This window comes from Pteropus alecto, unplaced genomic scaffold (genome assembly GCF_000325575.1).
Source record: "Pteropus alecto unplaced genomic scaffold, ASM32557v1 scaffold8, whole genome shotgun sequence".
In the NCBI taxonomy this organism is placed as follows: domain Eukaryota; kingdom Metazoa; phylum Chordata; class Mammalia; order Chiroptera; family Pteropodidae; genus Pteropus; species Pteropus alecto.
Window position 1 is genome coordinate 16327107 of NW_006494609.1, and position 15565 is coordinate 16342671.

A 15565-nucleotide genomic window follows, 5' to 3' on the forward strand; every position below is an offset into this window, starting at 1 on the left:
TCCCTACTGATAACTGCTTGTTAGCATTTTGAGGTATTTCCTCTCACCTTTTTTTCTTTGTCCATATAATCTTACAAAGTTTATGGTATAATTCTGTCTCTAAATTTTCTTTGTGATTACTATTTAAATGACTGTGCAATACCCCACTTCACTGTGATTCACTTAACTCCCACTGCGGGACATACGTCATTCTAATTTTTCATTATAATAGAGGATGCAACGAACATACAAGTAAATCACCTTTAAAGGGAGCTTTATTTAACACGGAAAGCAGTAGAACTTTTTAAATTGTAGAACTGAGGCCCAGGCCAATAGGATGATGGGAATTTTGTTTATCAAACATTATCTCGACCTTTGTTGTTTTTCCTTTATGGGGGGTGGGGGGCGCAGAGCAGGGGGAGTGGGTAGAAGGGTGGTATAAGGTGAGGAAGGATCATAATTTGACCCAAGTTGTACACTAGTCCCTAGATGTCATAAAGTTCTGTTTTAATGAAGATTCCCTGAACTAATATATTTATCTTTCGTTTCTCTCTATATTGAATGCTACTGACAGCGTGTGACTGAGCAGGAAGACTTAAAAAGCACTATTAGTTTTTTTTTTTCAAATGTATTACATAAAGCGGAGATTCAACCTCTAAGGCAGTGCAAAATCAAGCAAAGAACTCTCGCTTCGTTAACTAGCTAGTAGTGAGTGCCAGCCACTGCGATCCCCAAACGGTGCTCTGTCGGACAGCCTGTTGGACAGCCTGCCGGAGGCAGAGACAGGCATGAGGACTGATTTTCTGAATGGGGAATCTTCTGCCACATTGTTCCTGATGGGAAGCTTCCTGCCCCATCATAGCCTTTGGTGGAATAGTAGATTCTACAGAAGTCAGGGGCAGAGTCTAGACTGTGAAACTGGTGACTGCCCTCTGTGTTGCCCAGTAACTCCACCCCTTCCCAACACCTGCAAAGAAACCTAAAGGTAAGGCAGGCTCTCGCCCACTCCCTCCACTTACACCCCGGTCTCTCTTCTCTGTCCCTTCTCACTCACCTACACCCTTTTGCTCTCTCTTTCCCATATCCCCCCAGTCTATGCTCTTGGCCTGCCAGCAACACTTTTGAGCACTGCTGAGCCCTCCTAGGGCTCCTGGGGCCGGGGGAAGGCGTCTGACAGTCCACAGACCTTTTATTTTAGGTAAGTGACTTAAGTGCTAACTTACCGCTTGTTTCTCAGATGCTACTGTTGCTGAGGTGGCAGCAGTGGTGGCGGCCGTCTGTCTCCCCAGGCCTGTGGTGTTGGTGCAGTCAGGTGCCGCTGCTTTGACACCTGGCAGATAGACTGGTGGGGGACCGGCTTTAGGAGCCGTGCGGGAGTGAAACAGGGAATGATTACAGGGGTAAGAAAACGAGCGTGAAGGATGCTGAGTGGGAGGTCTTTGTTTCCAGCCCGCTTTGAGCTGGTTATGGATGGGAGTGGCTGGCGGGTGGTATGGAGGTGGTGGAGGGGGCAAGGGTGGATGGAAGGCCACGAAAGAGTCCAGATCTGTAAACATGGTTTCTGCAGTGGGGGTACTGTTAACTCGGCATCTCCCGGACTGTCTTATTGTCAAGAGCGGACTTTCATCCCCAAAACGTTCATCAGGAAAGAACTTGTGAGGATTCTAAGATTAAAAAAAAAAGAGAGAGACATTTATTAATAGATTTCCTAGATGAAAATTTACAGGCTGAGAGAATGAAGTGAGGACCTAAGAAAACCACATGCGGCAAGAGTAACAGGCACAACATACTTTTCTAGGCCAGAAGCCTCCAAGAAAAAAGTCCCTTAGTAGTTCAAAAGGACAGACAGACTGGAGCCTCTGTAGGCTACCGTACAGCTATGAAAAAAGAGCTGCTTAACTGAATATATTCCAGCAAGCAGGTCAGTAATCTCTTGCAAGATTATGTGATAATGCAAAAACAGGAAATAAAACCTAATTCAAATGTCTTTGCTAAGAAAACAAAATTACAATACCAATGAAAAGGCATACAAGTGAGGGTCCTCCTACTACTTTCTGACAAAACAGCTGTATACGCTCAGTCTGAAATAAAAACTACGAAATACTATTCCTTACCTATTCTATAGGAATAAGTTTGATTAATATTTCGATAAACATAAGGGAATACTGAAATTATAAAACTTTTATATGATTAAAGATATCAATAAGATACAATTTAGAATGGCAAAAGGAGAAATGAATATAAAACAAGCCCATCTTTTAATGGGTAGAAACAGCAGCAAATAATGAAAACCAAGAACCTACGGACGCCTGCTGCTTCGCCTACAAGCACCGCACATGTTCCCCACTGAAGACTCAGGCTAAAGGGGTCGGGAGCCAGTGGCAAGAAAACGATTCAATCACTTGACCAGATGCAATGGAATTTAATTTAGGCTCTGATTTAGCGGCCATGAGCAGACTACAGCAGACCCTCTCGTCTGAGGTTTTGCTTTCCGTGGTTTCAGCTATCTGCAGTTAACCATGGTCCAAAAATACTGCATGGAAAATTCCAGAAACCAACCATTTGTAAGTTTAAAGTGTGAGCCATTCTGAGTGCTGTGATGAAATCTCATGCTATCCTACTCTGTCCTGCCCGGAACGTGAATCATCCCTTTGTCCGGCGTCCCCATGCTGGATGTACAGTGCCGCAAGACAATTTGAGAGACCACATTCACATAACTCGTATTACAGTACTCAGTACTGTATACTGTTATAACTTTATTTTTAGTTATTGTTGATCTCTTACTGTGCTTGATTTATAAACTGACTTTATCATAGGTGTGCATGTACAAGAAACACAGGGTATGTGGGGTTTGGTACAGCCCAGTCTCAGGCATTCCCTCAAGGTCTTTGAGCACGTCCCCCATGGGTAAGGGGCGACAACTGTACTTTACAAATTCTATCTTCATGGCAAAACCAATGCCGTTGCTTTTATACCTAATAATTACTAGAAATGTTTTTTCCTGCTAGTTTAAAAAAAAAAGGCACTCATTTCTTGATTCCTGTGCTTATAGGGTTTTGTACCATCATGCAAAACATTTCTTGTAATAAGGGGGATGAGGGAGGAAAAAGTGGGGCAGCCAAAATCTGAAATCTAGTGACCAAAGCAGGGAGAGAGCAGTGGAGGGCCAGGCTTCTCTACTCCTCTTTCAGCTCTGCTGGGCATACACGCCACGAACTTCTCGCAGTTACCATTGCTATATTTATTACGTGTGAGATACAGCCAAGGTTTATATACAGCACCTCTTATCTTCACAACAATCCATCTGACACATAAGGAAACTGATGCTCAGAGTGGTTAAGTAACTGCTCCCAGTTACGTAATTGGTCAGCAGCAGAGCCAGGACATAAACCCAGCTCTCACCCCAAGAGCCTGCGCTATATCTACGCTACCACGCTGACTCTCAAGGCAGTGAACAAGAGTACGAATTAAGAAAAAGACGCATGCTGTGAGGGCTTCTGGGATGTCCAAAATGCTGCCGGGATAATAACCATCGCTCCCTATTTTAAACAGTTTAACGTTGTTCCCCACCTGCAGGAGCTCTGCAGCAGCATCCGCCAGACCAAACTCCCTCAATACCCGAATCTGAATTTCATAGCTGACTGTGGCGCCTTCCCCACAGTTCAGCGCGTAGGCTCTCTGCACCTGCTCAGTGTGTCGTAATTCCTGCAGACGTCTGACCATGTCTTTCAAAATGAGGAGACGAGGAACTGGAAGAAGAAAAACAGTGTGTAGGCAAAATACCTGAGCTACACAAAAGACCACCCACTGAGCACAAGAAAAAGCAGCATGTGTTCTGCATCAGAATTCTTTTATAAATTTTTGATATTTTAATTTTCTGGCAACTTAGCAATATATATACTTCTAATTATTTTTTAAGGTTTTAAAATTTCACTGTGCCCCAAAGCTCTTGATAATACCCAAACAGCTCCTGAGCTGTATTAGTTCACAGCCTAAATAAAATTTCCCTTGCGCATATTCTCTTCTGAATTTCAGGATATTTCCTAAGTCTTTAAAATATATTTACTCTTTTATTCAGATAATTTTTGAGTCCTGACTATGCAGCAGGGATTGGACTCGGGTATGAGGCTGCACGGGACAAAGGATCCCTGTCTTAAATGACTCTGATTTTAGTGCCGTTAACTAAGTAAATCAGTATAGTCCAGGGCCACTGCGGGTCATGGAGAAAAATATGCAAAGGATGCTTGCAGGAGGGGGGCCCCCAATCTGGACTGGAGGCAGGCGGGAAAGGCTTCCTAGCCAAAGTGAACCCTGAATGGAGTCCTGAAGAATGAGAGAAAACCAGGCAGACTAAGAATGCGGAGTGAAGGCTTTCCGAGCAGACGGGATCAGGCACGTGTAAAACATGCAAGTGAGAAACAGTATGGAACAGTAGTTGGCATGGCTAGAACTCAGGGTTCATAAGTAAAGGCAGGAAAAGCATTAAGAAAGGTCAGAAGGATGGGTGGGGCAGCCCATGAATGACTCTGTATGTCACGGTAAGGGGTTTAAATTGTGTTCTGTGTAGTCACTTGAGCAGGGGAATGGCAGGATCAGAGCTGTGATGTGGTAAGTACACTGAACAGTGGCAAGCAGTGGTCAGCAAACCATGGCCTGCAGGCTAAATCAGGACAACTGCCTGCTTTTGTAAACAGTTTTACTGGCACACGCCACACCCATCTGTTTAGGTATCGTCTATGGCTGCTTTTGGCCTACAACGGCAGAGTCGAACAGAGTTGAGTAGTTGTGACAGAAATTGCAGCCCACAAAGCCTAAAATATTTTTTATCTGATCCTTCCCAGAAAAACGTTGCTGAGCCCTGGTGTAAAGCCCAGAAGGGGAGGGAGTGAGGCTGGAGATGGGGATGCGGGTTAGGAAGCTGGAGCAAGGCTGTAGTGAAGGGCCGGGGAGGAGGGCACGAAGCCCATAAATGCCTATGAGACAAACTGACTGGAGTAGCCACTGATTATTATTATTTTTAGGGAAAGGAGAGCTACTATTTATTGAGTGCTTGCTTTGTGCCAGGCAAACTCCTAAGCATATTAACTCATGGTGCTTCCTTAAATCTTCACAATGACCCTAGAAAGGAGGTATCTCCATTTTGAAGACAAGGAAATTAAAGCTCAAGAAAGCAAATAGCTTGTCCGATATCACACAAATGAAGTGGCAGAGCCGGGACATGAGCCCACAAGTCTTCTCCAATAAGCTACACAGATTTTCATTAGAATATGGTGGGCAAGTTAGAATCAGGATGACACCAGAACAGGGCCATGTCTCATTAGTTAAAAGAAAGACAAGACTTACTTTTCTGAGCATACTTGTGAATGTCTGTGCTTTTGAGATTCAGCTCTAAAATTAAATTATGCTACTAATCAACTGTATTAACTCAAGCTGATAAAAACCATGCTAATTGTCAAAGCTTCAAAATCTGCACAAATCAGATACAGAAATATTTCTCTTCATACTGTTATCCAATGCATACTTTAAATAAACACACAGGACAAATCTGATAAGGCAACAACTGATCAGGCATTAGTCCCAGAATAAAATGTGTTCAATTAAAAGTTGTCATTATGTCTTTTATTTAACCTTAATTTAATCATTTGAGAAAATAGATGACACTATTTCCAATAATGCTACAGTTTGCTGAATTTTTTTAAATCTTGTAATGGTAATTTGCAAGAGCTATAAATTTCTGACCCCCAGATCACTGTTGATTTTTACCTCAGAAACTGGCAAAAGACTTCCAATGTTCAGAAGTCTTTGGACATGACAGTTACACCTCTCTACCCATGGCTAATCCCCTCAGTCCGGAGACACAGGCCTGCACTATAATAAAATTCACAGACCAGGTCTTGGGAAACTGGATCTCAGGGAAACCAACAGTGATCACATTTTTTGGTGACATATGGAGACTCAAAGACATAAGTTTACACTCTTCTCAAAAGGTCTTATAATGCGAGAAGTTCCTCTAGACCAGTGGTTCTCAACAGGAGGAGATTTTGCCCCACAGTGTGCATTTGGGCGATGGCTAGGAACATAAACGTTTCTGAAAGGCTGCTGCGAATGAGGTGTGTGTGTGCATGGTACTGGCACCTAGCAAATCCAGGCCGAGAGGGCTGCTGAACACCCTACATCGCAAAGGATGGCCTCCACAACCAAGAACTGTCCATCCCTCAGTCAGCGGGGCCAAGGCTGAGAAACTCCGGGCTAACCCAAAAAACTGTGCACACCTGTTACTGTAAAGTAAAATATGAAACAAAAAACTTAGCTTGTAAGTATTTATTCTTTGAGAACAACATGTAATGAGTATTAGAACGTGGAGAGAATTAGCATGTATAAAGGGATTACAAAAAAAAAAAAAGATCCAATTATTAACATCAATGCCTAAAACAAGGTTACTGCCTTACCAGGAATTTCATTGGCTACCACCGAAGGAGGGCTTGACTGGTTACTGCTGATCTGCTGGTGGCTGATCACGTGACAGCACTGTGGTACGGCATTACTGACCATGTAAAGTGTGTCTGGCACATTGGACATTCTAACCATTCTCAAACGCACAAGATCTGTTTGTTCCACCATCATCTCGTCTAGTACCGACTGAAATAACAATTCAGTATTAACAGAATTAGTCAACCCTTCATCTCTGTTAAATCACATTTGGCGAAAGATTACTACCTTCAGCATGTAAAAAGGGAATTACTGTTTTCACTGTATGAAGTTTACAATCAGTGGTTTAAGGAGAAAGTACCCTACCTCTTTAATTTTTGAAGGATTTTTTGGAATATCTTTGAAAAATAATCATCTTCTGAAGAGTTTCCTTCTAATTGAAGTATTTGAAATTTGATAAAATTAATCAGAAGTAAATTAAATATAAAGTTGCTATAAATTAAGAAAACACTGTATATATGGGCTAAACACCAGATGCAACAAAAAATGCTCAAAAGACAAAATATTAATATTGATATTAAAGTCAAGAGACCTATAAATAAACCCAATTGTTAAAATCTGTTTCAGATGACTATCTCACCGCATTGCATAATGGCCACAATGACATAACATATAAACATTTTTCACATTTCCTGGGGTTATTACCTACTTATACATAGGTAAAGGCATCCATCTGAGAAACAGGGAAGTTCCAGGAGGACTAGTGATTATTGTACTTTCTGAGACAAAGCAGAATGGAGGGTAGCTCTAGTTTATTACAGAACTTTTATCACCAGACTCAACCTCTTGTAAAGGCTTCAGCTACTGCAGTGACTTTAAGTACTGAACTCATCCCAGAAAGACCAGATGCAATCATTCTGCTTTCCTGTTTTAGAACTATTTAAAATGTCACCTACTCAGTAAGAGGCAGAGTATCAACCTAGTCAATAAAATAAACTTCTCGTAAATCCTTTCATGTATCTTAAACTAGGACAATAAAAATGAGAACGATTTTTTAAAATATGGAATACTTCACAAATTTGCATGTCATCCTTGCACAGGGGCCATGCTAATCTCTCTGTATCGTTCCAATTTTAGTATATGTGCTGCCAGAGCGAGCACAAAAAATGAGAACAATTTTAAGGTAACTTAATTTTACCCAAACACACATTGTTTTGCCTGGTAATGTATTTCATAAAGCTTAATAGTGATTTCTGACTTTCAAAGACTGTCAGTTCCTCAAAAGGCCACACTAAAGTTCTGATGGCTGAATACATCTAATAAAAATTACAGTATTTCATTTTTACATTACTGCATTTTCTTGGAGAGCTATAATATACATAATGCCAACTATTTACTTAATAGCCCTGAAATTTTGTCTTAGTTTGTGCACTCATTCTAAAACTAAACACAAATTCCAATAGTCAGCCATTACAGAAATATGTTAAAGAACTAGAGTCGTTTCTTTAATTTATGAAGGAAGACGAAATGCGTATAATCTTTCGGGACGTTTTCCCTATCTTGAAGATTACAAAATACTGATAACCATTTTAGTGAAATCAAAATGTTTTTCCAAGTTAACATTTGCAAGGCAACTAAGATGAGAAAAATGTAAAATGCAATTTAACATGACCTAAGTCATAAAAGCATGCTTGATAATTAAACATTTCAAAAAAACTATTCTGTTGAGTAGTCCAACTCGAATTTACTTTCCCTTTCCCTGTTATTGGGCATTTAGACTATTTCTAAATATTTACATAGTGCCACAATAAATATTTTTGTGCTTATAGTTTGTAATAAAGTAGTCTAATATCTTAAAATGGTTTTCATTACCTTTGCTTCCTCCACATAGGGAGAGAACAGTCGAGGGCGAACATATATTCCAGCATTTTTCTGCCGTAACCAGGCATTTGACTTTCCACCTTCTGATGTAGGAAGCATATCTGATGGAGGAGTACTAATCAAGCCTCTTTTCATCTTGGAAAAAAAAAATTATTTTTTACATAAATTAGACATTTGTGTAGCACTATAATACTACTAAGAGAAAAATTATAATAGTTATAAATCAAAATGTTCAAACTTTGCCATTTGCATAAAAATTTAGGCATATATGTGAAATTTAAAAATACTTCAAATGTTTAATAATATTTAAAGGATTCAGCAAAAAAAGGTAGCACAATTTCCCATTTTTCTCTAAATAAAAGAATGAGTTTAAAACAAGAGCTATATTAAGAATGTAATGAATTGGATTAACTTTCAGAACTCTTAATGAACACTGATTTTTATTTTTTCTCTTACCTAGGAACTGATTCTACTGCTACCCAACCCGCTTCCTCCCAAGACAAAACAAGACCTACAGGGCCCACACCTACAGTTCCAAGATACAGGTGGTGTGCAAGGGGCTCACGGGCAGGGGCTAGAGGGGAAGGCAGACTTGGCTCACACCTCAACTCCCCATTTAAGAGCCTCGTGACCACAGACATCTCCTTTTGCCTGGACCTCATGTGAAGGGCTCCAACATGGCCCTGGAGATGCAACACTGCACAACTAACTGTGGTGACCCTGTTGTTTCCTCATCTATGCTAAGAAAATATAAATTAAGTACCTACAGCTTTTAAGGTGGTTGTTGAGGATTAAGTGAAGGCAATGCAGATAAAAGCACTTGGCACAGTGCCTGCACCTATTAGGAGTACATAACACTTAAGAGCCATTATCAGCAAACTTTTACTGGGGACTTATTATCTGTTAGACATGGAATTAAAAGCAGTGATATATATTTTTTAAGTCTCTAAACCAAAGTTCTAAAATATTTTTCTAAACCAAATTCAGGGTTCAGCTTGGTTTGAGTCCTAGATTTTAAACAAAAGCAAACACTGTTTCTCCAATATTATTCTTGTTAAATATAAGTGTCTAATTGTGATATTAGTTAAAATTATTTTTAAAGTAGTATTAGATATATTTATAAAATAGAAAACACACTGATAAATCTAATCTATTAAAACTAGTAATGTTGCTATATTGCCTTTTCAAATGAATTTTAACATAACTGTCTTCTAGAATACATAAAAATACATATTTTGTATCCTTACTAAAATTATATTCTATTATTTTCCATGTTGTTGTATTAGTTGTTATAACCTCTTTTCAGGGCAGCAAAGTATTCTGTTCAGTAGTTGTACTATAATTTATTTCCCCTGTTCTTAGATATTTAGGCTATTTCCAAATATTTAATGACAATGCTACCAATGTACCAGCTACACTCCCCCTATGGATAGTAGTATTATCTCAAAAATTACTGACTTAATATGTAAAAAAAATAACTTACTGTTTTATCTTGCTTTCTTTGGTGTATGTGTAATTACTAGTGAGACTAAACATTTTTCTAATCAGAGATTCCATAAAAATTTAATTATTTTCTTCTAGTTTTTCCATGTTTTAATTTAATATGTAATTCTTCATTCTAACAGGGATTAATTTTGTGGGCAAATGAAATGAGGGTTTACCTTTAAACAAATTTCCTCCCTCCCCCACTCATTAGTTAGTCAAGTGCCACACTGATTTGTGATAGCTCGTTTATTATGTTTAATAGTATTAAACATAATATTAATGTAATATTAATATAATAATATAAGATCAATATCCTTAATTAGGATCTTTTTCTAGGCTATTTTGTCTTGCCTATTAATATGCTAGCATCACAGATTAAATATTAGAATTTTAAAGTATATTTTACATTCTGGAAGAGTCATCCCTCTTTAATTATGTTCTTTTTAGAGAATTAAAAAAAATTCTTATCGAGTTTTTTCAGATGACTTTTATAATACTTCTGTGCAGTTGAAAAAAAACTATTATGTTTATAGTATTATACTGAATGTATGAGGAACTAATATTTATAATATTTATTTTCCCATCTATTACTTTGAACAATTCTATTAGTTTAAAAAATTCACTTTAAAGAATTTATAAAAGTAACATGACCAACTCCATTACTTTTTAAACTGAAATACAGTTAGTTATAAGATTAATTCCACAGTTTTACACTGAACCATCCATCTGCCTTTTGTCCTGCTTTCTCATTTACTGCTGTTCTTGAAAAGTCTCCAAAGGTAATTTCTACCCTCTCTTTTTTAAATAAGGATATACTTGACCTACACTGATAAACGGCTGAATTAACTCCTTAGAAACTATCATCTTGCAAAAGTAAGACTGACATACCCACTCGACTTCCATCCACCAAACATTTATTTGTGCCACGTGCAGGACAGGACACTGGGGATACATATAGTCCAAAACAGCCATCTGTCTCTGACCTATGGAATTTACAATCTCACAATACTCTATTAGTAAAAGTTATTTACAATGATTAAAAAAAAAAAAAAAAAAAGCCTGCACAATTTAGTGCATTTTCTTTTCACAAAAGGGATAAGTGAAGAAAAACACTTACTGCATCACTTAGGACTTCACCGTTTATAGGTAAGATGTGTTCAATTCGCACAAAAGGCAAGAGAGAAGAAAGGGTCTCCCTAAGCTCTTCGATGTCCAGGTCCCGTCTTTTTACACCTCTTTTGTTCACACTATGAGCAGTGCCGCTCAGTAAGTTTGGCTCTATGAGACAAAATGAAAAGTTGCCAAATTCAAATTTTCAGAGAAAGGCTTTCTTTATTCTCTAGTATACTTTCAGTACCATTTTTCATACGTAGGTACATCTGCTTTAAAAAGAGTTATAAATAATGTTTATATCTTAGGAAGTTTACTTGAGAGATGTTCTTGAACAGAGAAAAAGCATGGTATCAACAGTATAACATTCTTTTATGATTGTTCTGTGCTAAAGAATAAAGGATTCTTTTCCATATACTAGCTCAGAGGAAAAATATCTTTGGCCATCTATTAAAATCTATTAAACTCTAGTTTGACCAAGGGCTTTTCCTTAAGCTTTCTCATTTGTGTGTCTAGTGTTTAGTCTAATAAGAACATTGTAGGGCAAATGCTATTTCTGGTCACTGTAGGTTATCAGTATGCTCATTAGGTTACCATTTATTTAACAGCAATTTAACAAGATATTAATCACATAGCATCTAAAGCAGCAAAATGAAGTGCACCCTATTTAAGATTTTTATGACAGTCTCCTAAATTTCTATAATATGGGAATGTCACTGCATATAAGTGAACTGTCTGATCTCTGACATGTAATATATTTCCATTGTCCACAGCAGAGAATAAAGGTTTTTCGTTATTGAGTATTAGCAAAAAGGAAAGATCTGAAGTACATATATGCTTATGGTGTCGAAGTGGGGAAAATTTACATAAATTTTGGGAATCTTTAATCTTCTTTCATCTGGGGGGGGCTGTCTTTTTTATTTTGCTTAAAAAAAAGATCTTTATCATTCACTAATATAAATGCTAAATATTTTGCAGTCTATAGGCAAACCGGAATTTCCCTTAAATCATGTGATAAATAGGTAAAATGATTGTTTTTGAGAAGCTAAGCTTTTTCTGGAGTCATCTCAAATAAAATTATTGCAGAAGTAAAAAACAGGTTTTTTTTTTTTCCTTGCCTTGCTATGATTCAGCTTCATACTTACACAAGGCATTATTTTTCAAAAAAAAGTTTTCTTAAAGTAGTGGCATCCTGTTTTCAAATGAAATCTTACAGAAAACTTACAAATAGGTAACAGGTAAGGACAGAACCCTTATATATGAAGGTGACTGAAACAAATATGTAGCCTGATTTGCTTATTAGCTTCCTTCTCATTCCTATGGAAGAGGATTTCATTCTAATCCAGTTTGAAAACTACTGTTTTAAGGGAAATTTTATCAAGGATGTTCATTATCTCCCTCAAATAAATGACATTACCAACTTTACATCAATGAACAAACCTATGACCTATAATGACTACGTAGTATTATTATACACTGAATTCTTGGGGTAGTTATGTTCTATAAAGTCACCAAGAACAATTAATGAGCAAATACTGAGCCACTGCTAAAAGAAACACAGAGTCAGGTTCCAGTGAGCTTTTAGGTCACGACATTTTTGTCAACCGATCAAGCTATAACTTTGTTTTACATATGTTTCTGTTTAGAGACACCTTATTAGTACTGTTGATGCGTTAACACTGAACTCTTGGCCAACATTGCTGTAACTCATACCCCATCGAAGCTTATCTAACACATGCATTTTCTCTGTAAGGCACATCACAGCCTTCTCGTCCTTAGGAACATGTGAGAGTACTAAGCATTCCTCTTGGAGGCTATTTTAAACAGTGAGGTCACCCCCCCAAAAACCATAAAGATATGAAAAACATGGTGCTAAGTACACTGTGAAAGGACACTTGTTTACAATACGAGAGTGGAAACAAGAAGGTGGGAACACGTGCATCAGGGGACTCAAATTTTTTGTCACTCTGCACATGTCTGCAAATGCTCATCGTGAAAGCACTGTAAGTACTGATTTTGAGGGTACCGATAAATTGTAGCAAGTAAATGAAGTTGCAAATACAGAACCTGCAAGTAAAGGGTACAGACTGTATACTGGCATTTCCAAAATGTCCCAAATTAATAGTAGGGGTTATTATATCTAAAAAAATTCAAATCTGATAATTCCTAAAGGCTTCTGTAGGCCACAGAGAAATAAATTAGGAGAAAGCGAAGAGGAAGACTACTTTTGTTCCCTAGTGCTTGGGGAGCATGGTATTAAAGGAACACTATAAAAAGGTTTGAAGGCTGTTTAGCTTGATACTTTTATATATTTCACCATGTGGCAGAACAACTCTGTAAGTGTACTAAAAACCACTGACTCGGACGCTTTAAACAGGTGAAGTTGGTGGTACGTAAATTACATCCCAATAAAGCTACTGAGAAGTGACAAGAATGGAAAATCTGTATTTAATTTTTCTAATTAAAATGTTTTGATTTGGGTTCATTATATAGAGAAACACAGTATTCTCCGAGGGAAGGAGTATGGGTGGGTGGGCTAACCCGAGACATAAACAAGCCTGCTACGGAATCGTGAGCTCCCAAGCTGAGCCCAGCTCCACATGATGCTTCTATTTTTCCTAAAGTATCCCCAGTTGGAGGTCATTCAAAAGCATTCTTCTTTTACCTTCCACAAAATTAAAAAAAACAAAAACAAAAAAAACCCCAGTAAATATGCTTTTTGGAGGTAGTCACATATTTTTTATTGAAGTAAAATTCACATAACATAAAACTCACCATTTTAACCATTTTAAAGTGTACACGTCAGTGGCTTCTAATACATTTACAATGTTGTGCACTCACTGCCATTATCGAACTCCAGAATACTTTCAACAACAACATGCATTGTAACGCTTCGTTAAATGAAAACTTTCATTCTACTACTTCTGTAAATCAATCAACATATAATATTAAGCACATAGATAACATTAAAAGGAAACTGCCTTTTAAAATTACAAAATATAATTTTTTGGTATATTTATTTCTAAGAAAGTGTACTCTCTCCACTAAAGAATTTTGCCAGTTGTAAAGATTTTTATTTTCACTAGGCAATAGTGGCCACTGTCAAGACTGACGTGTAGCTGCATGCCAGTCAGCTTTTGGGGAAAACTTACTGCGCAAGCTTATTTTCTGAGCTTACCTCTGTCCGCTATTCTTTTCATCAGCTGATGCTCACCCCATTTAACCAGATATTTAAGGATATCTTGTTCACTTGCCTATAATAAAAAATAGTTTATATTTATTTTGGTGAAATTAGGTAAATGGTTAATTTCATTAATGATCTTTCCTAATAAAGTCTGCAACTTGCCACATTTCACTCCTTACACTGGCTGTTTGAGATGTTCACTCACATTAAACCTGCAGTCCATCAACAGCGAATATGCAAGACTGAACTACATGGGTTTTGTCCAGTAACCTCACTCTTGGCTCCAAATAAAATTTTAATTCTTACTTCCACCTTTATTTTTTATTTATCCTGTTCTCTTCACCTATTTTAAATTTATTTTATATGGTCTCTCTACAGCTGCCTTAAATTTTGGGGGGACAAGATGGAAGTAAATAAAAGTAAAAGTATATGGATACAAAGCAGCTACTATCTCTTGTAGGAACAGAACAAACAAGTATAGCAACTTGTTTTGGTAGAAAAAGCTACAATCTCCACAGGTATGCTATACTACTGATTGGTGAAAGACCCTGTAAGCACTATCTGTGAAACTGGAATGTGTCCCTCAGTTCTTTGTATTTTATCTAAAATCTTAGAGCAAATCTAGGCTGCTAAGGTTTTTACTTTCTAAGAAGAAATGTAAAGCTTTTAAAGACAATAATCTGAGAAGAACTGACAGATTCTAACTCCCATAATGCATGCAGTCTGTATCAGGACAGTAAAACGAGATTAGCAAACACAGATCCTAAATAAATCAAATCCCACATTTGATCAACTAAATCAAATGACAACATTGTATTGCAATCAAAGCAGTATACAAGGAAAAGCACAGATGCTAAGTGGATAATTTAACTCTTCACTGCATTTGTGACTGAGATAGAGCATTTTATAATTTTTCTAGTACAAATATAAACAAGAAATGGCTCAATGGGTTTTTATGTCTTCATAACATTAAAACTGTTGTACAATTTTCAGCATAAAACTCATAAAACCGTTGCAAAAGAAAATTAAGCTTGAACATACTTTATCTGAAAATATTTTTTGTAATATTTTAAATATACTGTTAGTTTTAACTACAAATTAGATGAAAAAATAAGTCAAGGGCACAGAATTTGCTAAAAACTGCTTCTGATTAAAAATAAGTAGGTGAAAACATTATTACACTTTGGCAGAACACACGTATTGAGTTTTTATGAGCATCTGAATGGATCGTAAATTATTATTCTTACTTTGTATAGCTTAAGCTACTATCTACAGTCTAAGTATCTAATATTCCACCAAAAATAAGAAACTGGTATCATAAGTCTACTATTAATGAAAGCCAAGAAAATCGCTGTTGGGCTATGCTTCTGACCCTGCCTGCTGCCTCAACCCCTATGGTGTGGCTGGTTAGGACCTGAGCTGGCTCACAATACTGAGTCCTAGCGGCAGAGTGCAGAAAGGGCCAGAAAGCTAGCAGGCTTTGTTGTGCGAATGTGA

General features: G+C 37.5%; 1 protein-coding gene and 1 non-coding gene across 3 annotated transcripts in view; both read right to left on the bottom strand.

Moving 5' to 3' along the window:
- The window catches only part of BTBD7 (BTB domain containing 7), a 67220-nt gene that overhangs the window by 5481 nt on the left and 46174 nt on the right, over window positions 1-15565 (bottom strand). For both annotated transcript variants that reach the window (XM_006925546.3, XM_015599682.2), the window contains exons 5-10: window positions 14063-14138; window positions 10892-11052; window positions 8281-8424; window positions 6429-6618; window positions 3550-3728; window positions 1203-1643 (exon numbers count right to left, since the gene is read on the bottom strand). In XM_006925546.3, coding sequence (XP_006925608.1) covers window positions 1203-1643; window positions 3550-3728; window positions 6429-6618; window positions 8281-8424; window positions 10892-11052; window positions 14063-14138 — 1191 coding nt within the window. The remainder of the gene's footprint in view (window positions 1-1202; window positions 1644-3549; window positions 3729-6428; window positions 6619-8280; window positions 8425-10891; window positions 11053-14062; window positions 14139-15565) is intronic.
- Window positions 7464-7569, bottom strand: LOC112473908. The gene has a single exon (XR_003044198.1). It is a non-coding gene; the product is annotated as a U6 spliceosomal RNA (small nuclear RNA).